General features: G+C 50.3%; 1 protein-coding gene across 6 annotated transcripts in view; it reads right to left on the bottom strand.

Annotated features, from left to right (window-relative positions):
• Positions 1–23,481, bottom strand: part of RBMS2 (RNA binding motif single stranded interacting protein 2) — a 332,030-nt gene that overhangs the window by 92,406 nt on the left and 216,143 nt on the right. For 3 of the 6 annotated variants that reach the window (XM_033936036.1, XM_033936033.1, XM_033936035.1), the window contains one exon: positions 10,734–10,891. In XM_033936036.1, coding sequence (XP_033791927.1) covers positions 10,734–10,867 — 134 coding nt within the window. In that variant the 5' untranslated portion in view covers positions 10,868–10,891. Of the gene's footprint in view, positions 1–10,733; positions 10,895–23,481 lie in introns of all 6 variants that reach the window. The other 3 variants (XM_033936038.1, XM_033936032.1, XM_033936034.1) reach the window with 1 other exon arrangement.

The following is a 23,481-nucleotide window of genomic DNA, read 5'->3' as shown; positions in this document are numbered from 1 at the left end:
GAGGGTTCACCACGTAAATAATTTGGTAGGTTTTTCCAGAGCTGGGGGGCTATAACCAAAAAATAGTAGACCTCCTAGTACCTATTACTTTTAAAGAAGGAATCATCAGTACCATATTTTCACGCATATAACGTGTGCGTTATACACGATTTTACAAACCGAGCATAACCATGCACGTTAGATGTGTGAGCGCGTTATACAATTTTTTTTTTCATTGCGAACCGGCATTCTCCCCCCACCGCTTGCATCACCTCCCCTCCCCCGCGATCCTACATCCCCCCCAGCACTGCAAAGACATTGCTTACCCCGATTGGGCACCGGCACCAGCACAGGACAGGACGTGCCAGTGCCAGTGCCCGAAGATCCTCCCTCGCCTGGGCTGGGCTGTGCCAGGGAGATCCTCCCTCTTCCCTGTGCTGGGCTGGACTGGGCTTTGAGCATTTGCGCATGCTCAAAGCCTTCTGGTCTCGCTCTCTCCGAGATTCTCAGATTCAGAATCTCGGAGAGAGCGAGACCAGAAGGCTTTGAGCATGCGCAAATGCTCAAAGCCCAGTCCAGCCCAGCACAGGGAAGAGGGAGGATCTCCCTCGCACCGCCCAGCCCAGCCCAGCCCAGGCGAGGGAGGATCTTCGGGCACTGGCACTGGCACGTCCTGTGCATTGGTGCTGGTGCCGGTGCCCAATCGGGGTAAGCGATGTCTTTGCGGTGCTGGGGGGGGATGTAGGATCGTGGGGGGGAGGGGGTGACGCGAGCGGAGGGGGGGGGAGGATGCCGGTTCACAGGGCCAGAAGAGGGAGTAAGCGGGGGTGGCAGGAGGAGGTTTTAGCTGCATGTGTGGTATACGCGTGTGCGTGCTATATAGAATTTTTTTTTACATAAATGCGTTGTTCCCGCGCGCTATACGCGTATGCATGTTATACACGTATGCGCGTTATATGCGTGAAAATACAGTAGATGCTGTTCTGTTGATTTAAGTGTCCTAAATGGGGTGTATGGTATCAAAAGACGCCCCAAAAATATTGGTGCGTTAGATTGTCAGATTTTAAAAGTTAACAGCGCAATTTTGTAAGTGATTCTGTGCGAGACTGGTAACCAGTGTGTCTTTTGTAGAAGTGGTGTTACGTGGTCATATTTTTTTGAATTAGTAATAATTTTTATTGCTGTGTTTTGCATAATTTGTAGCCTTTTCATTTCTTTCCATGTTATACCATGATATAACGTATTGCAGTAATCAAGCCTAGAGATAATTAAAGAATGGATAAGGATTTTGAGAGCTTCTGGTTTTAAGACTTTTGATAAAGATCTAATAAGGCGTAACTTATAGAAATAGTTCTTTACCACTGAACTAATCTGATCGTGATATGGAAGTTCCTGATCTAGTATTACTCCCAATATTTTCGTAGTTCTTACTATTTGGAGTGGGGTTTTATCTAAGATTATTTGCGATGTAAATTTATGATCCTTTTTCCATGGGAAAAACTTTGCTGAAGATTTTGATACGTTCAGGGCCAACATATTATCTTTTAAGCCATTGACTTATTTGCTTTAGCTTATTGTTTATGCTATTTATCTCATTGGAATCTACTGTATTTAATTGGTGCATTCCAACATAATGGAATCCATGCGTCAAATATTCCGTAAAGAAGTTTAAAAATAATGCTTGCGCATTTAAATTGGATCCTATAACAAACAGGTAACCAATGAAGCTTTAGATGGAGGTTTTAGAAAAATTATGCTAAAAACAGCCCATGGGGGCATTCCTAAATGTTAAATAAAAAACAACCTCAGGGAAAGGAGACTGGGAGGTGGGGGACCCTATCTCTGGCCCCAGAAACCCTTAAATACAACTTTTTAGACAATCTCTCTCTGATTTTTCCAATAGGGAATAATGGGCTTTACTCAGTATTGTTGCTGGTGCCTTCTTGTATCAGCTCTGCTTCAGCCTGACTGAAGTGGAGAGATCTTTCTGCCTCGAATGCTTGTAGAACAGTCCAGATCTGGAAATCTTTGTGCTGCCAGTCAGACCAGAACTGACTGAAGGCTCAACCCTTGCAAATCCTTGTGGCACAATGGGTGGAAAAAGCACAGTTACTTACAGCAGGCAGATATTCTCAACATGTGAGTGACATCATCCACAGAGCCCCGTCGTAGACAGCTTTTCAAGCAAACTTGATTGAAGATCTTGAAATTTGCTAGTGCTGCACCGCGCATGCGCGTATGCCTTCCCACTCAAGCTAGGGGGCGAGTCTCCTCAGCGTGGCCTCAGTTCAGATAGCTAGCAAAGAAGCCAACCAGGGGAGGTGGGTGGTTTGCAAGATACTGCCTGCTGTCCCTGGATAACACCTGTTACGGTAAATAACTGTGCTTTATCCCAGGACAAGTAGGCAGCATATTCTCAACATGTGGGTGACCTCCAAGCTAACCAGAATGGGACGGTGGGAGAGTTGGCAAGTTAGGAGAACAGATTATGCAAAACCGACTGGCCGAACTGGCTGTCGTATCTGGAATTAGTATCCAGACAGTAGTGAGAGGTGAATGTATGAACCGAGGACCAAGTGGTGGCCTTGCAGATCTCAATAGGCGTGGATCCGAGGAAAGCGACAGACGCCGCCATCACTCTGACTTTATGCCCCGTGACCTGACCCTGCAGCGGGAGACCAGCCTGAGCGCAGCAGAAGGAAATACAAGCAGCTAACCAGTTGGATAAAGTGCGCTTGGATACAGGACACCCCAACCAATTTGGATCAAACAATATGAAGAGTTGAGGAGCAGTCCGATGAGCTTGAGTGCGTTGCAGATAGAAAGCAAACGCCCTCTTACAGTCAAGAGTGTGTAGTGCCACTTCTCCAGAATGAGAATGGGGCTTAGGAAAAAACACAGGAAAAACAATGGATTGATTGAGGTGGAAATCCGAAACCACTTTAGGCAAGAACCTAGGATGAGTACGAAGGACCACCTTGTCATGATGAAAAACAGTAAAAGGCGGGTCCGCAACTAGAGCTTGCAGCTCACTGACTCTGCGAGCAGACGTGAGGGCAATCAGAAACATCACTTTCCAGGTCAGATAACTCAGATGAGCCTTATCGATGGGTTCAAATGGAGGTTTCATCAACTGATTCAGAACCACATTAAGATTCCAAACCACCGGGGGAGGCTTGAGTGGAGGATGGACATTGAAAAGACCTTTCATAAACCGGGAAACCACCGGATGGACTGAGAGCAGCTTCCCATCAAGCGGCTGATGAAAAGCAGCAATGGCACTGAGGTGGACTCGAATAGATGTCGATTTGAGACCAGACCGAGACAAGTGCAGCAGATAATCTAGTGCTGAAGATAAGGAGGCAGACAGTGGCTCCATGCGATGCGTAGCACACCATGCAGTAAATCTAGACCATTTCTGGGTGTAGCACTGTCGAGTGGAACTCTTCCGTGAGGCCTCGAGAACATCCTGTACTGAGTAAAAAGGAAGGAGGGAATCACGTCGAGAGGAACCAAGCTGTTAAGTGTAGAGACTGCAGATTGGGATGCAGCAGCGAACCTTGACCCTGAGACAGCAGAGAAGGAAACACAGGCAGAAGCAGAGGTTCCCTGACACTGAGTCAAAGCAGAAGGGAGAACCACAGTTGTCTGGGCCACCGAGGAGCTATCAAAATCATGGTGGTGTGGACAGACTTGAGCTGGATGAGAGTCTTCCGAATCAGAGGGAATGGAGGGAACGCATAGAGGAGCAGGTCCGTCCAATCCAGAAGGAAAGCATCTGCCTCGAGACGGTCCGGGAAGTAAATCCTCGAGCAGAATCAAGGCAACTTGTGGTTGAGGGGGGAGGCGAACAGATCTATCTACGGAGTCTCCCAACTAGCAAACACTTGACGTAGAGTGGAGGAATGGAGCATCCATTCGTGTGGCTGGAGAAGGCGGCTCAATTTGTCTGCCAGGCAGTTCTGCTGGCCCTGGATATAGACCGCTCGGAGGAAGACTCTGTGACGTATCGCCCAATCCCAGGATCCGTAGAGTTTCCTGGTAAAGAGACAGGGATCCTGTACCCCCCTGTTTGTTGACATAATACATCACCACCTGGTTGTCCGTCCGAACCAGAACCACACGATCTTGAAGCAAATGACAAAAGGCCTTCAGAGCATTGAAAATGGCCCGAAGCTCCAGCAGATTGATGTGACAGCGACGGTCGGCGCTGGACCAAAGACCCTGAGTTTGTAGACCATCGAGGTGAGCCCCCCAGGCGTACGTGGAAGAGTCCATTGTTAGGGAGGGGGGGCGCGTGAAAGAAAAAACCTCTGGAAAGATTGGAAGAGAGCATCCACCAGCGGAGAGATTGTTTCAACAAAGGAGTCACCGCAATGTGTTGAGAGGCAGGATCCTGGTCCTGTCTCTACTGGGACGCCAGGGTCCACTGAGGAACTCGGAGGCAAAGTCTGGCGAAGGGAGTCACATGAATGGTGGAGGCCATGTGACCCAGCAGGATGCTTGGCCAAAACAGTCGACAGAAGGGAGATCCTCTGGCATAGGCGAACGAGGGTGTCCCGTCAAGGTTGGGGCAGAAAAGAGCGGAGGCGAACCATGTCCAGCACCGCTCTGATGAACTGCAGAGACTGAGAAGGACACAACTGGGACTTGGGAAAGTTGACCTCAAAACCCAGATATTGAAGGAATATAATAGTCCATTGGGTCGCTGCAATAACCTCCTGCCTGGACGGCGCTTTGATGAGGTACGGGAACACTTGAAGACCCTGCATCTACAGGGCCGCCGCAACCACCACGAGGCACTTCGTGAAGACCCGCGGGGAAGATGCAAGTCTGAAAGGGAAAACTCGATACTATAGATGGAAATTCCCCACCCGAAATATTAGAAATCTGCGAGAGGCCGGATGAATCAGGATGCGAGTGTAGGCCTCTTTGAGATCCAGCGAGCATAACCAAACCCCCTCATCCATCAGGGGATACAATTTGGGAAGAAAGAGCATGAGGAACTTCTCCTTGACCACAAAGTTGTTCAATGCTCTGAGGTCCAGGATAGGGCGTAGGTCCCCAGTCTTTTTGGGGACTAGAAAGTACCAGGAGTAGAACCCGGTGCCCTGTTGACACAAAGGGACCTCTTCCACCACCCAGAGGCAAAGGAGGGTTTGGGCCTCTCGAAGAAGAAGGGGAAGTTGCGACCTGTTGGAAAGACACTCTTTTGGAGGCAGGTCTGGAGGCGCCGCCAGAAACTGAAGGGAGTATCTCTCCCTGATGACGGAGAGAACCCAGAGGTCCAATGTAATCAGTTCCCACTGGTGACAAAAAAAGCTGAGACGACCTTCGATGGGTAGAGGAGAAGGCTCGTGGACGAAAGAGGGCAGCATGCTCACACCGGGATTGTCAAAAGGGCGGCACTGGCTTAGCCGCCGCAGGGGCCTGAGGCTTTTTGGGGGGCCCGAGGCTTTTTGGAGGACCCTCTGCTGCTGTTGATGCCTGGGCGGCGGGCGGGAAAAAGCCAGCGTAGACTTCTGGGGATAGCGCCTGGGCGGCAATTTTTACGCTTCGCCTTCAGTCTCCTCAAGGAGGCGAAGTAGCGTTCATGTTCCGAGAGGCGTTTGGTAGCCGCCTCGATGGAGTCATCGAAGAGCTCGTTGCCCAAGCATGGGAGATTCGCCAGACGGTCCTTCAGATTCAGGTCCATGTCTACTATTCAAAGCCAGGCCAGGCGACACACAGTGATCGCAAAGGTCATGACCCTCGAGGACAGTTCGAAGGCATCATACGTAGCCTGAAGAATATAAAGGCGAATCTGCGACAGCGTATCTTGAAGCTGGCGGAATTCCAAACGGCGGTGGGCAGCCAAATCATCCTGGAAAGGCGGCATGGATTTGATGCAGTGCTCGAGATAGGATGTGAAATTAAAATTGTAATTTAGGACCCGGTTCGCCATCATCAAATTCTGCTATAGGCACCAGCTGAACTCGTCCTTAGTACGCCCTTTCCTGCTTGGTGGGACAGCAATGTAGACCTTGGAGGGATTAGATTTCTTTAAGGAAGACTCCACAATCAAGGACTGGTGGGAGAGCTGAGCCTTTTTAAACCCCTTGCACAGGACCGTCTGATAGCAGGATTCCATCTTGGACGGTATGGCAGGAATCACGTAAGGAGTCTCCAAATTGCGGAAGAAAGTCTGCTTTAAGACTGGGTTCAAGGGGAGATGCAAAGATTCCCTCGGCGGATGAGGAAATTCCATCTCCTCCAAATACTCCCGGGTATATCTGGACTCAGACTGGAGATCCAGTTGAAGGGCCTTACCCATGTCAACAACAAACCTGGTAAAGGAGGAAGTCTTGGCAGAGGAGTGCCCTTCCAGAGGCGTTGAGGATCGGGACCTCGGGGCAGCAGAGAAAGAGGGAGAGGCCTCCCTTGAATATTGCACCGGCACATCGGTGTCAACAAGCATGGACGCTGAGGAAGCTCTGCTAAGAGACAGGGAATGCTTGCATTTAGTGTGCCTGAAAGGCGAGGACCCTGGGGTCCGAGGGACGGACATCCGGGGGGTAAGCCTCGGAGAGCCCAGGGGGGAAGACACTCTCCGACGCAGGTGCGAGGAGGGAGTCCTCGACCTCGACTTGCCCCCGACTCGGAGACCGAGGAGGTATGGAAGATAGTCGAGGCCAACATACAGACTCCAGGAGTGCCGAGGCCTCGATGGACCGCAAGGCTCAAAGCACTGGTGACCTACTCCGGCGAGGAGGGGAGTGTCTGGGTCGTTTCACAGACTGCTTCAAAGATGAGGCACACCTAGAATGGTGTTTCGATCGAGGTCGGGCGGCCAGAGAAGCCTGCCTCGAGAGATCAGGTGAGGAATCACTCGAGGACAACTGGCGAGACTGACGATGCTTGTCTCGGGAAACCCCCGCGTGACGCCTAGGCTGGTTTACAGGGAGCAGAGTCAAGGCCAGGGCAAGCGCCAAGAAGATCTGCATGGTCAGGATTGCCTTAAGAATGTCCTCAAACATTGGCACCGAAACCAATGGATCTGGTCGGACTGGTGCAGCAGTGCGCTCCAACGAGGGCGACCTCGAGGTAGAGTATTCTCTTAACTTGGAGGCATGCTTTGGAGGTCTCGTAGATGCTGGCAGGACTGCACTCACTGCCTGGGATGCCAGAGACTCCGTGGAAGGCTTCTTCAGTAGCGGAGCTGAACCTGAAGGAGGAAGAGGAGACTTACTCGAGGCTGAGCCTTAGCAGCTGGAACAGTCAAGGCCTTCAAAGCCGAGGGCGACTTGTTCGGGGCCGAGGTCGAAGTCTTGTCAACTGGTTGTTCCATGGCACTGAAGAGCTCCACGATCCTGGCCCGCCAGCGCCGAAGAGCCCAAGGTTGGAGAGTGGCACAACGCGGGCAAGAGTCGGTAGGGTGGTCGGAACCCAGGTACAGGATACACCAACAGTGTGGGTCGGTAATCAAGATCACCCGACCGCACTGCGTGCACTGTTTAAACCCAGTAACAGGCCGGGACATAAGTAGAAGATGTAGCCACAGCCACACGAGGCCAGGCGGCCAGACGAAAAACTGGGGTCCCCCAGTCGTCGATAGAGAAAAATAACAAAAGTTGTAAATACGCACGGCACAGCCACTTCCGATACAAAACAAGAAAAGAAGCAGTGGTGCAAGAAAAGCACTTAGATTCGACGCAGAGAAGAGACACCGGACTTTCTGGCTCCGCAGAAAACTAAGAACTGAGGCCATGCTGAGGAGACACGCCCCCTAGCTTGAGCGGAAAGGCACACGCGCATGCGCAGTGCAGCACTAGCAAACTTCAAGATCTTCAATCAAGTTTGTTTGAAAAGCTATCCGTGGATGATGTCACCCACATGTTGAGAATATGCTGCCTGCTTGTCCTGAGATAATAAAATGCAGCCAATTCCTTGAAACTCAAAGGTATTCACACAAGGGCCCCACAGATTGCGTTCAAGCCTGTAATAAATCAGAAGGTGAGCAGGCTCCCAGGGGAATAGACTCCAAAGCTGGCGGGGGTTGCCCTGTGAGCTGCAGTCCGCCCTCACAGAGTCCGCATTTTCTCCCAGATAGAGTAGCCCCAAATATGGGGTCCTCTGGCACCAAAGCCTTCCAAAAACAGAATAAAAAGACCTGAAAATAATAAAAACTGCACAGAGCAGATCAGAACACCTCTTCTTGGTTCACCTGCACAAAGAAAAACTGGAGAGAGCGCTATACTTCACTGGTAAAGGAGGAGGAAGAGCTAAAAGATGTGATTGACTTCTGCAAGTGGTTTGCGAACATGGTTTGATCACCTAATGTGTATATAGTCTGAGGCGGTTTTATAAATAACTTGGTTTTGCCACAGTGATGCACAGAAGTTGGCTAAACACAATTCAGTTCTCTTAACTTAAAAAGATAGCATATCTTGGCTTGACAAGCTCTGAATTTGCTTTTAAAATACATTCTCTTGACTTCCCACACATTTGTTAAGCAGACAGTTTCTAGGTTTTGCCTTGAGGGGTCAGAATGTCCCTTTCTTCCTCACCCACTCAACCCACCAGACAATTTACAGATATTTGAAACCTTCATTTTACTGCAATTTTCATTCCAAAATTGTGTTGTCCTCTCCGACAACTAAATCCCCGCCTTCCTACATGCACAAGATTCTTCAGCGCATCCTGCTAGAATGCCCCACTCCCTAATCTGCTAATTATGAAGCATTTGCTGTGTTAAACATTGGGCACTGCCAACAGGACAGTCTGAGGCAGTCAGTATTCCAGAAAATTTATCCAAATCAACTTTGCTTAATTAAACTTCACCTCCCTTGACTGACTAAATTTTACCTGAATTTTCAAAAAAAGAAGCAGCCATGTTCGGAGCACTCTTGGGACATGATTTCAATTTGTTTGCTCAGCAAAGAGACTCTGAGCAGATAAATAGCAGACCTAAAGCTATCCTAACACCTTGACCCGTTGCAGGAGGGGAGAGTGTGGCGCAGTGGTTCAAACCCTTGCTGATCTTTGTGACCCTGGGCAAATCACCTAATCCCCCCATTGCCCCAGGTACATTAGATAGATTATGAGTCCAGCAGGACAGATAGAGAAAAAAGCCTGAGTACCTGAATAAATTTATGTAAACCATTCTGAGCTCCCCTGGAAGAATGGTATAGAAAGCTGAATAAATAAATAAATGCAGCAGCTTTTTGAATACTGACTTTCAAGGGGATCGCTGAAACCCACACTAGTCACAAGTTTTAATTTAAATCAGGCATGTCAAACATACAGCCAGGGAGCTCTACACAGCCCCACATCCTAGTATTCAATTAATATTCAAAATTTATTATTATTTGCATAATGTAAATTTTTGCTTCTAACTGTAATGGAGAGAATAAGAAGAATGAATATTTTAGTGTGGTCCATTGATGAATGAATGGGTGCCATAGAAGTCCATCATTCATACCTGAATTAAATGGCCACAGTTTCAGAACCAGTGCACCAGAAATTCAATGGCCACTAAAATTAATTTAGCTAGCTTAAGACAATATAAAGTCATGTATTTACAGATGGACAGACACATACTTTTTGTTCATCTTTAAGCAGGATACCTTCTCTGTGAGAGAGAGCAATACCAGACGAAATCCAAATAGTGTCAAAACCCAGCAAAATCCTCCCTTCTCAAAATATCAGGGTTTGAGAGGGGAGCAGAAGGGATAGAGGGAGACAAAGGAGAATAAACAAACGGTGAGAGACGAGATGAATGGGGCTAGTGCACAAATTTTTACATTACTGTCAAGCCAAAATTAAAATAAATGCTGCTAAAACCAATCTCTACAGTAACAGCTTAAATTAGAAGCATAAGAAGGGAGCCTACAACGGGGAGGACAGGCAGCCTGATTGTTTTTCCTGTTTCAGCATACATCTCATCATGCGCAGACTGAGCATGTGAGAGCTCAGGAGATTTCTGCTGCATTCCTGGCTGGGGTAACGCTAGGTTAAGAGCTCTCCCCTGCCTGGCCTCTCCCTGCCTAGATCTCGGCCCCAGGAAGCTCTGGAGAGGAATGATGGGGGGGGGGGGGGGAAGCGGAGCCAGCCACACAGTTATACATTAAACTCCCAAGTTTAAAAAGAAAGTCAAAGAGCAAACAGTCATTTCCTAAAAACGGATACCCAGCAGAGGCCAAAGCCATGGATCCTCATTTCCCTCCTCTTCCATTTCACACCCTCTCCAGTGAAATTTAAAGAAACCAAACAAATATCAATTCCAACCCCAGCTCTCAGCATGAAGTGAAATGAAGGTGCCTGTCGTGTTTCAGGCAATGGGATCAATGTTCCTCCCTCCCCCCCCCCCATCAACATGGAGGGGGGAGGAGTGATGCCAACATGATAATGTTGTACATATCATTTTTTATAATGAGCAACTACGTGCCCTGCTCCCAGCACACGATGACTGAAGAAGCTACCAGAGGGTCGGCAAGGCCCAAGAAATGATTATGAAGATCCCTCATACACGGTGACACACCAGTGAAACCACTTCAACACATCCGAGGGAGCACGATAGGCTTCAGATGAACAGAACCCCCCCCCCACTTTCCCTCTGCGAGCACCCCCGAGATTGCAGAGCGCATCCACACGCACACAACATAGCATGGTGAATTTCAAGCCAAAACAAAAGGCCTCCAATTGCATCAGCACCAAGGGATTCCGGCTGAGCTGCCCACGCTGCAAAGGGAGAGAAGAAGAGGAAGCTTGCTTACGGCTGGCAGAGTTTGACAAGGTCCTGGTCAGTGGTGCCCGGATGGAGCCCTCGGATGTACAGGTTTGTTTTGCTCAGCTGTTCTCCTCCACCACCTCCTCCGCTGCTGCTGCTGTTTGGGCTTGGTGGAGCCATGTGCTGAGCTGTCGAAACATAAGGCTGCTGGAGAGAAAACAGGAGAGAAATGTGTTACTTTCCTGGACAAGGATTATCCTTCATGCACAATTATATTACAGTTCTTGCGACCCGTTTTGGGGCGTACCTTGGTATGAGTGGTCTAGAAATAAGCTTAATATAGCAACTCTCAAACTTCAAAGTAGTACCGTCATACCTAGAGGGCTGTTCCCCTTGAAGAGCCAGAGGTGAGAATCCCAGGCTCCCCCAAAATGCCTCCCTGGTAAAGAAAAGCAAAACTAGAAAAAAAACACTCAAAAAAGCAGAAGGAATATTTAATCCTGAGGGGCAGAGCACAGATGAAGGCACACCTGGGGGAGGGGGGGAGAGAGCAAACATGTGCAACATGTCTGTAAAGTAATATGGGACTCTAGTCTTTGTGATGCCTGGTGAAAACTAGGATTGTTCTTGCACCCACAAACTGCTCCAAACTCTGACAAATGGAAACCACTAATCTTTCCCCCAAATTGTTGGAAACTAATCTCCATGGTGGGGAGGGGGCAGTGAAAAAAGAGGCAGAAAGAGGTTTGGTTCCCCAGACCAAACAGGCAAAGGCAATTCAGTTCCCCTGCAGACCTAGCACCACCTCCCCCCCAGTCCCAGCTCCTCATAAAGCACAGTTACTTACCGTAACAGGTGTTATCCAGGGACAGCAGGCAGATATTCTTAACGCATGGGTGACGTCACCGACGGAGCCCCGGTACGGACACTTTTAATTAGAAAGTTCTAGTTGGCCGCACCGCGCATGCGCGAGTGCCTTCCCGCCCGACGGAGGAGTGCGTGGTCTCCAGTTAAGATAAGCCAGCTAAGAAGCCAACCCGGGGAGGTGGGTGGGACGTAAGAATATCTGCCTGCTGTTCCTGGATAACACCTGTTACGGTAAGTAACTGTGCTTTATCCCAGGACAAGCAGGCAGCATATTCTTAACGCATGGGTGACCTCCAAGCTAACAGAGAGGGAGGAGGGATGGTTGGCCATTAGGAAAATAAATTATGTAACACAGATTGGCCGAAGTGTCCATCCCGTCTGGAGAAGGTATCCAGACAGTAGTGAGTAGTGAACGTGTGAACTGAGGACCAAGTGGCAGCCTTGCAGATTTCCTCGATGGGCGTGGAACGGAGGAAAGCCACTGAAGCAGCCATAGCTCTGACCCTGTGGGCCGTGACAGCACCTTCCAGTGAGAGACCGGCCCGAGCATAACAGAACGCAATGCAGGCCGCAAGCCAGTTGGAAAGCGTCCGTTTAGAGACAGGACGACCTAGACAGTTAGGGTCGAAGGACAAAAAGAGCTGAGGGGACGAGCGCTGAGCCCTGGTACGGTCAAGGTAATATGCAAGGGCACGCTTACAGTCCAACGTGTGCAACACCTGTTCACCAGGATGAGAATGGGGCTTAGGGGAAAAGACAGGAAACACAATGGACTGGTTGAGGTGAAATTCCGAGACCACCTTGGGAAGGAATTTAGGATGGGTACGCAGAACCACCTTGTCATGGTGAAAAACAGTGAAAGGTGGGTCGGCAACCAGTGCATGCAGCTCACTAACCCTCCTGGCAGAGGTGATGGCAATGAGGAAAAGCACCTTCCATGTAAGAAATTTGAGCGAAGTTGTGGCAAGAGGCTCAAAAGGAGGTTTCATGAGGGCTGATAAAACCACATTCAGGTCCCAGACGACTGGAGGAGGCTTCAGAGGTGGTTTGACATTGAAGAGGCCTCTCATGAATCGGGAAACAAGGGGATGAGCCATGAGAGGTTTTCCGAGGATAGGCTCATGAAACGCAGTGATGGCACTGAGGTGGACTCTGATTGAGGTAGACTTGAGGCCAGCATCGGACAGAGAGAGCAAATAGTCCAGTACAGTTTCCACCGCCAATGAGGTGGGATCGTGGAGATGTAGTAGACACCAAGAGGAGAACCGGGTCCACTTCTGATGGTAACATTGGAGGGTGGCCAGTTTCCTGGAGGCATTCAAAATACGACGGACAGGCTGAGACAGATTCTCTGGAGAGGTCAGCCCGAGAGAAACCAAGCTGTGAGGTGGAGCGAGGACAGATTGGGATGCAGTAGAGACTGATGCTGCTGTGTAAGTAGAGTAGGAAACACAGGGAGAGGAATGGGTTCTCCGGAGCTTAGCTGGAGCAGGAGGGAGAACCAGTGTTGGCGAGGCCACCGGGGGGGCGATGAGAATCTTGGTGGCTCTGTCCCTGCGGAGTTTGAATAACGTCCGCAACATCAGAGGTAGTGGAGGAAAGGCATAGAGGAACCGATCCGTCCAGTTGAGCAGGAATGAATCCAGGGCCAGACGATGAGGAGAGAAGGGTCTGGAACAGAAATGGGGCAGCTGATGGTTGTGAGGAGCTGCAAAGAGGTCCATCTGAGGAGTGCCCCACCGAGCAAAGATGGAGCGGAGTGTGGGAGGATCCAGAGTCCACTCGTGAGGTTGAAGGATGCGGCTGAGATTGTCGGCCAGGGAGTTCTGTTCGCCCTGGATATAGACAGCCTTGAGGAAGAGACTGTGGGCCGTGGCCCAGGTCCAGATGCGGATGGCCTCCTGGGAGAGGAGGGGAGATCCGGTGCCGCCTTGCTTGTTTATGTAGTACATGGCGACTTGGATGTCTGTGCACAGGAGAAGAACCTGAGGGTAGAGAAGGTGCTGGAAGGCCTTGAGAGCATAGAACATGGCCCTGAGTTCCAGGAAATTGATGTGATGTTGACGCTCCTGAGGAGTCCATAGACCCTGGGTGCGAAGATCCCCCAGGTGAGCTCCCCATGCATAGGGGGAGGCATCTGTGGTTATGATCATGGAGTGAGGGGGTAGATGAAAGAGTAGACCCCTGGAAAGATTGGAGGAGTTCAACCACCATTGAAGAGATTGCTGAAGAGACGATGTCACAGAGATGGGATGAGAAAGAGGGTCCGTGGTCTGTGACCATTGGTTGGCTAGAGTCCATTGAGGTGTCCTGAGGTGGAGTTGCGCCAGAGGAAGCACATGGACCGTCGAGGCCATGTGGCCCAGGAGGACCATCATCTGCCGAGCTGGAATGGAGCGACGGAGGATCACCTGACAGCAGAGGTGGAGCAGGATCCGTTGGCGGTCTGAGGGGAGAAACGCCCTCATCAGAGTGGTGTCGAGAACGGCTTCAATGAACTGAAGTCGCTGTGTGGGAAGCAGATGCGACTTGGGGTAGTTGATCTCGAACCCCATGAGATGGAGGAAGGAGATGGTGTGCTGAGTGGTTTGTAGCACAAGTGGAGACGTAGGTGCTTTCACCAACCAATCGTCCAAGTAGGGGAACACCTGGAGGTTGTGAGACCTGAGAAAGGCCGCCACCACAATAAGGCACTTGGTGAACACCCTGGGCGATGATGCGAGGCCAAAGGGTAGCACTTTGTACTGATAGTGGCGGTGCTGTATCTGAAATCGGAGGTAGCGACGTGAAGTCAGATTGATTGGAATGTGTGTGTAGGCCTCTTTGAGGTCTAGGGAACATAGCCAGTCGTGTTGAGAGAGAAGAGGGTAAAGCATGGCAAGGGAGAGCATTCTGAACTTTTCCTTGACCAGACACTTGTTGAGGTCCCGGAGATCGAGGATGGGACGGAGGTCTCCTGTCTTCTTGGGAACCAGGAAGTAGCGGGAGTAGAATCCCTGACCCCTTTGGTCTGAGGGTACCTCTTCGATGGCATTGAGAAGAAGGAGGGAGTGGACCTCCCTCAGGAGGAGGGAGGATTGGGAGGAGTGGGAAGCAGACTATGGGAGGACTGTCTGGTGGAAGAGTCTGAAAGTTTAGAGAGTAGCCGTGGCGAATGATGTTGAGGACCCACTGGTCTGATGTGATGACCTCCCAACGGCTGAGGAAGAGTTGGAGGCGTCCTCCGATAGGCTGAGGAAGAGGCAATGATGGTGGGAGACTGGCTATGCCCTGGAGAAAAGAGTCAAAAGGGTTGAGATGGTTTTGACGGAGGGAGAGGCTTGGCAGGTTGATGAGACTGGGAGCGAGCCTGAGTTTGATGCTGGTGACGAGGACGGCGAGGCTGCTGTTGAGGCGGGTTGAGAGGTCTGGCCGAGAACCTGCGCTGGTAGGAGGACTGCTGTCTGTAGGGGCGAGCAGGCGGAGTCTTCTTTTTAGGTTTCACCAGAGTATCCCACCTGGTCTCGTGTGCCGAGAGTTTCTGGGTTGTTGAGTCCAGGGACTCCCCGAAGATTTCGTCACCAAGACAAAGTGCGTTAGCCAGGCGGTCTTGGTGGTTAATGTCGAGGTCAGAAACCCTCAGCCAGGCCAGACGCCGCATGGCAACAGCCATGGCAGATGCTCGAGAGGTCAGCTCAAATGAGTCATAAATGGAGCGTACCATGAATTTCCGGAGTTGGAGCAGACTGGAAATTTGCTGTTGGAAGAGGGGGACCTTACGTTCAGGAATATATTTTTGTAAGGAGGAGAGTTGTTGCACCAGATGCTTCATGTAGAAGGAGAAGTGAAAGGTGTAATTATTTGCCCTGTTGGCCAGCATCGCATTCTGGAAAAGGCGCTTGCCAAATTTATCAATAGTTTTCCCCTCTCTGCCAGGAGGGGTGGAGGCATAGACACTGGAGCCCTGAGTTTTCTTTAAGGTGGACTCCACCAGGAGAGATTCATGGGGCAATTGGGGCTTGTCAAACCCTGGGATCGGAATGACCCGGTACAAGCTATCCAGTTTGCGAGGGGCCCCGGGGACAGTGAGGGGGTTCTCCCAGTTTTTATAAAAAGTTTCCCGTAGGATGTCGTGGACAGGTAACTTAAGAAATTCCTTGGGAGGTTGTTCAAAGTCTAGGGCATCGAGAAAAGCCTGGGACTTTTTAGAGTTGGACTCCAAGGGAATGGAAAGAGCCGTCGACATCTCCCTGAGGAATTTGGTGAAAGAGGACTGTTCAGGTTTTGAACCGGTATCAGCCACCGAGGGTTCCTCGTCCGTCAACGAAGCGTCTTCCTCGGTATCGTGCGGGGATTCTTCCCATAAGTCCGGGTCCCTGATGTCGGGGTGCGCACGGCGGGACATCGGTGTGGAGGGCTCACATGGTGGGTCTTGGAGAGAGACTTGCCGGAGCGTACCGAGGCGGTACCAGGAGAGGAAGACCGGTGCCGTTCCTGGTATCGGGAAGGGTCGGTATCAGAGCGGGCCTGCACCGTAGGTTGGGAACGGTGTGGTTCAGCCGAGAGCACCGGCATGGAAGTGTTAAGCGGTACCGAGGGGGTCGACACCGATGGGATCGTGCGAGGCTCGGACCGGTCCTGTACTGGAAGGTGTGGGGCCAACATCGCCGGCAACAGTTGTTGGAGTTGCTGCTGCAGCTGCTCTTGTAATTGGGCTTGGAGTATGGCCGCGATGCGGTCGTCCAGGGGAGGCACCGGTACCGCTTTTTTCTTCTTCGGTATCATAGGTGCCGCTCTACGCTCCGGCGATGAGGAGACCGATGACGAGGCACTCACCGATATCGGAGCGGAGCGTTTGCGGGATCAGTGCGGTGCCGGGAGGACCGGAGTCACAGCCGTGGCAGGAGGGCGCTCAAGGGAAGTGGAAGGCTTCTTAGCCGGCTTACCTGGGGCCAGCGACCCCGAAGAAGGATCCGGTGGCGTCAAAGTAGTCTGTGCCGACTTTTGAGGTGCCGTCGACGTCGCGGCAGGTTCCATGGCAGATCCGGTACCGAAAAGAATATTTTGCTGGATCTGCCTATTTTTCAATGTGCGCTTTTTAAGAGTAGCACAGCGGGTGCAGGTGTCAGCCCGATGCTCCGGACCCAAGCACTGCAGGCACCAATTGTGCGGGTCGGTGAGAGAGATCGGACGTGCACACCGCTGGCACTTCTTAAAGCCCGGTTGAGGGGGGGTCACGTGGTGTCATGAGCGCGTGAGGACGTCTCCTCGCTCGCTCCGGGGCTGCCCTGCCGAATTTTCCCCAATATATGCTGCCTAAACCCCGCTCTTCGCGCGCACGGCACGGATTGTGCTTGCGCTAACACATGGAACAGTACCTCACCAGATCCAGGGATTTAATGAACGCGAAATCTGCCCGCAGGGATCGGGATCGGGTGCGGCCGGGTGACCCCAAAATGGCGGCGAGTCCCGCGGCGGCGGTATCGAGCTTGACGGAAGCCGCATTGAGCGACATAAAGGAAGCTCTGGCCCAGGTCCTGGGACCGAAATTGGAGGTGCTGACCGCACAAATCACTAATATAGAAACGCTGCTGGAAACAGCGTCGGCGCGCACCACAGAACTTGAACAGCGGGTCTCTTCCCTGGAAGACACTGGTAACACTCAGAGTGCCGACCTTCTTGCATTACAGGCGCAGGTTCGAGCCCAAGCTGATAAATTAGATGACCTGGAAAACCGGTCTCGTCGCTCGAACCTGCGCCTGATGGGTGTCCCGGAAACGCTCCTGGATCGCTCGCTGCCGGAATTGATGGAGGGGTGGCTGCGAGAGGAGCTGCCGCTTTCCTCAGCTGCAGGGCCTGTGCGCATTGAAAGAGCGCACCGCTTGGGCCCTCGCCCTGGCTTGGAAGCCAGACCACGAGTGGTCATCTTAAAGCTCTTAAACTACCGACACAAAGTGGAGATTCTACAGCAGTACAGAATCAAGAAAGATGCTTTGAAATATGATGGCTCCCAGATTCGCATCAGTCAAGACTACTCTTTGGCCCTGCAGGAGAGGAGAAAGCCTTTCTATTCACTGTGTGCACAGTTGTCGGAGCTCAAGCAGAGGTTCCAATTCAACTACCCAGCTGTATTGCGGATCCAGCGAAATGGGATCTGGAAATCCTTTCACTCGCCAGACGAAGCGGCTGCATTTATCAAACTTCTTGGTAGCCCAGATTCAGGGGCTGACTGACTGAACTGTTCCTAGTCTTGCAGTGTGGTTTATTTGTGCTAATGGCTAGTTCTGGTTCATTAGCGGGGGGATTGTGTCTTTTGATGGGGCGGGGCGGCCCTGGACGGGACGTCTTGGGTGACCTCTTAGCTCCCACATGTGGGGGATGATTGGGGCTGTTGGGGGGATTTGGGGAAAGGGGGGGTCCTGGGTGGCAGCGACATTGTTACTAGTTTATTTTGTTTTTCCTTTTCAGGGCTGTCCTGGGTTAATTTCTTTCAAAGTGGTGGGGGTGTCTACAAAGTGTGTGTGTGTGAGTCTTGGGGTGGGGCTGGGCACCCTGGGACTCTGTTTTCCAGAACTCATTGCTAGCTGTGGTAGGTCTGGTGTTGGCCTCTGATGGGTGACCGGAAGTTGCGTATACTTTCCTGGAATGTATCGGGCATTACTTCCCCCGCTAAACGCACAAAAATTTTGTCTCAACTGAAACATCACTCGGCAGACATAGCCTGTCTGCAAGAGACTAGACTTACGGATTTAGAACACCAGAAATTACGCCGGGGTTGGGTGGGGGACTTGCATTATGCCTCCTCCCCTGGAAAAAGGGCGGGGGTGGCGATTCTATTTCGGAGGGGTCTGCAGTGTACAGTCCAGGTTCTGAGGCGTGACACTCAGGGTCGGTACCTTTTGGTGCGGGTGGTTGGATCTGGGGGGCCCTTTCGGCTTCTGGTGGGATATGGCCCTAACAAATATCAACACTCATTTTTTCAAAACTTGGTTAATATTTGTTTGCGAGATTCAGACTGTCCCCTGATTGTAGTGGGTGATTTGAATCAGGTAATGGACCCGGGTGTAGATCGCTCTGGAGGAACGGGGTCATCGTCTGGGAGGCTGACTAGGGGGATCCCTTATCTTTGTCGAGCTCTGGGACTGGTGGATCCTTGGCGGCTATTACACCCCACGGAGAGAGATTACACTCATCAGTCCAGAGCCCATGGTTCTTTCTCCAGGATTGACTATGCACTTTTATCTGAAACGCTGTTTGCGCGGGTCTCGGAGGCCACCATTGGCCCTCTTGAGGTGTCGGACCATCACATGATTTGGTTAGATGTTGCAGTGGGGGGCCCTGCGAGTTTGGGGGCGGGATGGAGATTCCCTGCGTACTTGCATGAAGACGTTCATTTCCGGGAATTTTTAATGACCAAATGGGAGGCCTATTGTTCCTTTAATGCGCAACACATAGAACAACCTATTTTATTTTGGGACACAGCTAAAGCGGTGTTGCGTGGAGATATTATAGCTTACATTGCCTCTAGGATCAGACGCATTGCACATCGCATAGTTCACCTTGAGCGTCATTCGCGGCAGTTGAAACGTGAACTGCTGAATTCCCCGTCGGTGGCTACTAATGACATGTATAAAACGGTTTTGGCTGAGCTGAATACTCTTATACATGAACGCACGAAGAAACTGTTATTTTATAGAAAGTTTCGATTCTATAAACATGGAAACAAGACGGGGAAATTGTTAGCATCAGTAACAAAAAGCTGGTCGGGTTCTAGATATATTCCTATGATCCGTGAGACCTCGGGAAACATATTGACCTCAGCAGTGGCAATTGCTGATTGTTTCAAAAATTATTTTGAGGCCTTTTATGCTTCCCCTGGTCCCTATATGGGTCCTGATGTGAGTGATTACCTAGAGGACGCGGGGATGCCTAAATTATCTCCTGCCCAGAAATCTAGACTAGATAGGCCTTTACTCACACAAGAAGTGTTACGAGCAATACAAACATTGAAGACTTGTACGGCTCCGGGGCCGGACGGTTATTCTCCGGAATTCTATAAGATTTTATCTTCGGTCCTGGGGGAGCCCTTGCTAAATTATTATTCAGCAGTTCGCGACCGCGGTACATTTCCCTGCTATGCGAATGACGCTCTCATTACTTTGATTCCAAAGCCATCTAAACCGCCCACCGAGATTGAATCTTACAGGCCGATTTCGCTTTTGAATGTTGACATAAAAATTTTAGCTCGAGTACTGGCTGATAGGTTAGCGCCTTTGTTGCCTTCCATCATAGTGCCAGAGCAGGTGGGTTTTGTTCGGGAGCGGCACTCGGTTTTGAACGTACGGAGAGTGTTGATGGCGTTCTCGCGGGCACAGCATACTCAATGTCCGGGACTGTTAGTTGGACTGGATGCGGCAAAGGCCTTTGACAAGGTTCAGTGGCAGTACCTCTTTCATGTATTACAGCATGTAGGACTCCCGGACAGTTACTTGGCCTTACTCCGACCGCTTTATTCAAGCCCCACCGCCTCGATATTAGTAAATGGTGTGCGCTCTACTGGCTTTGTTGTGGGTAGGGGGACTCGCCAGGGATGTCCTTTGTCTCCGCTGCTCTTCTTGTTGTACTTGGATCCTTTGTTGCGTACTCTCCAGAGAGATGATGAGATTGTAGGATTGTCCGAGGGTTCTGCCCAGTTGCGGGTGTTGGCATTTGCCGATGACCTTTTACTCACTCTGGGGGACCCCCATCGATCCCTGTCTCGAGCGTTGGACATCCTTGATGAGTTTCATCTTTACTCTGGCTTGACTCTTAATAAGCAGAAATCCCTGGCTTTGCCAACTTCAGATGCGGTACGTCGGGGTTGGCAGGGGGAATTCCCGTTGCAATGGGCTTCTTCTTCTTTGCGTTATTTGGGGGTGGTCATCCCTCGGGACCTGGATGGACTGTACACTGCAAACATCTTACCTCTGCTCCGTCGTACGGAGTCTACTCTTTCTAACTGGAGACGCCTTCCCCTGTCCCTTTCGGGCCGTGTTGCCCTCTACAACATGATGATCCTGCCCCAATGGCTTTATATCCTACAAATGCTCCCCCTCATGCTTTCCCCGGCACATGTATCTCACCACAATTCTCACCTTACCACATATCTATGGCAGGGGAAGCGGGCTAGGATTTCTTTATCCAAGTTGATGTTACCTCGTAGGAAAGGGGGGTTGGGTCTCCTGAGTGTTTCTAGATATAACCTTGCCTGCCAGTTACGACATATTCACGATTGGTTTTGTGATACTAACTATTTTTCCTTGCCGGAGATTGAATGCTATTGTTTTAAACCCTACCATTTTAGCTATTTATTACATGCTCTCCACTTGCCAGACCTGCCACAGCTTCGCTCGCATCCACTTCTGCCGGCCATGCGCAGAGCTTGGAAATCACTGTGCAGACTGTTGAAGATCAACTCCAGGGTGACGTCTTGCTTGCCCATTGCTGGTAATGGAGATTTCTCACCTGGTCTAGATTCTGGACCGTTTCATCGCTGGACTTCAATGGGACTTCAGTACGTCTCCCAGGCTGTACACCATACGGGACTTCCTATCTCCTTTCCCGATTTAACCACGCAATTCCACATTACCGCAGCTGACTGGTTAGCCTACAGACAATTACATCATTACTTGCGGAACTTGACGCCGGCGGCGCTGTGTGAGGAGACCTACACTAAATTACACGAAGTACTTGGACTGACCGCACAGGACCTGATACCCCTGAAAATGTATCATGGGTTACTGCTAGACTGCTTGGGAGATATAGACTTCCTGGAACTGGCCAGGAAATGGACGGAGGATTTGCGGGTGTCCATCACAGCTGAGATGATTCAAAAGGGACTTCGTTTGGGGAGTGCTTTACGCCTCTCTTCCATGGAGTGGGAACGTAATTATAAATTCCTCTTGCGAGCCTTTTACCCCCCCAAGAGAGCTCATATAATGAGGATTAGTGCGGAGCACAGTTGTGGTAAATGCGAACAGCCCATGGCATCTTTTGGCCATATGTTCTGGACCTGCCCACTGGTGTCTGCCTTTTGGTTGCAATTGATATCTGCCGTGGCCCAGTTATGGGGGTGTTCTTGGAGACTACATCCGAGTTTCCTTATTACTTTACAAATTCGTTTCCATCCACCCAAGCCGGGCTGTTCAGCTTTTCTTAAGAGGACTATCCTGCTGGGGAGGAAGTGTGTTCTGTTGCAGTGGCTTTCTTCTCAGCCCCCGACTGTTCAGCAGTGGAGAGCATTAATGCTACAACAAATGTTGCTGGAGCGCAAAGACATTGTGGACTTGTCAGCCAAGTCTGGCAGACTTTTTCGTCAATGTTGGTATTCTTTTAGTTTGACCTTTACTCCCTGTATTCGTAGACAACTCTGGGATGCTTGAGATGCTTCTTGTCTCTTTCTCACTTTGGTTCTAGTCGCTGCTGCCTGGGTGGGGTGGGCGGGGGGTTTGGGGGGGGATTGGGAATTGAGATGGTATGGAGAAAAAGTTTTGTTTGCTGTATGCTGTCATTTTATTCTCTTGTTCAATAAATATATTTACACATAAAGCCCGGTTGAGGGGGCATGAAGGGAAACACGGCCTCCGCAAAATCGAAGCCGGAGGCCTGTATGGTGGCAACAGGCCCCGCCGGGGCCGGCCTGAAAAAATAAAGAAAACTCGACGAGTTTTTTTTTTTGAAAATAAAAGTAAAGGAATCCGAAGGGAAAAAATAGAAGAAAAACGAAAAATTACGCAAGCGGAAAGGCAGAAACTAGTTTTTCAACGGCCATTGAAAACACATGCGTCTTCTTCGCTCCGCGAAAACGAAGAAACTGGAGACCACGCACTCCTCCGTCGGGCGGGAAGGCACTCGCGCATGCGCGGTGCGGCCAACTAGAACTTTCTAGTTAAAAGTGTCCGTACCGGGGCTCCGTCGGTGACGTCACCCATGCGTTAAGAATATGCTGCCTGCTTGTCCTGGGATAAACAGATATACAATTTAATTTTCTCTAGCCACAAATCTGATAATAGGACACTGAATGCTAACAGCTTCCAAAATAGTTTACTAGAATTCTTACAGCATGGAAATGCTTCATGTAATCTGTCAGTTGTAATTACACAATTGATCTCATTCAGAATTGCAGTTCTGCACTGAAAGTATACCAGTTTATAATAATGATTATTAATTAATAAAGCTCATTTTGTTATAAAAAAAAAAATAATAATAATCTTCACACCCAGATGCCTGTAAATCAAACCCTGGAGCAGGGTGCATGTGTGATGTAACTGCTACTGCCTGTGTTGTCCCTGTCTGTGGTGGGTGGAGTGTGCACGAGAGAAAGAAGCTTTAACTTTTGCAGAAATTATTTTCCTTCTTTGGGTTAGGCCATGCCTGCCAGCCAGCCCGCCCAGTGCTTTGACAGGTATCTTTGTTCCACCTTCTCCTGGACAGCTGTTTTGCGCACACACTGTATTTGCCCTGGGCTCTGGCTTTGTTCCAGAGAGCAACAAAACCAAGGCAAGTAGCTAGATATCAACTGCAGGAAGCCAAGCAGTTCAAGTCTCCCTCTGCAGGCCCATCAGCCCATATGGCTTCCAGAGACCCCCAGCACAGTGAACTATAGGAAGTTATTAGACTTGGGGGGGGAAGGAGAGGCCTACCAAAATGTGGCGCAATGCGCAGGAACCAATGAAAGTACAGAATTCTCTTTCAGCCAAGAATGCCCAAAGACAGGGAAGGCCTTGTACTCTGCAAGTAGAAGTGCATCCAAGTGAGCGTAGCCAGGCCAAAAGACCCAGTTCAGCTAGATGTTCCATCTCCATTTAATGCTTTTTATCTCAAAGGCAGAACGAGAAAGACAAAAAACAGACACAAAGGAATATCGGATGAAACTGAAAGAAGTCAAGAGAGATACATCTGGCGAAAGC

This window comes from Geotrypetes seraphini, chromosome 3 (assembly GCF_902459505.1).
Source record: "Geotrypetes seraphini chromosome 3, aGeoSer1.1, whole genome shotgun sequence".
Classification (NCBI taxonomy): Eukaryota; Metazoa; Chordata; class Amphibia; order Gymnophiona; family Dermophiidae; genus Geotrypetes; species Geotrypetes seraphini.
The sequence above is the reverse complement of the archived record's forward strand: the minus strand, read 5'-3'. Positions and strand labels throughout refer to the sequence as shown.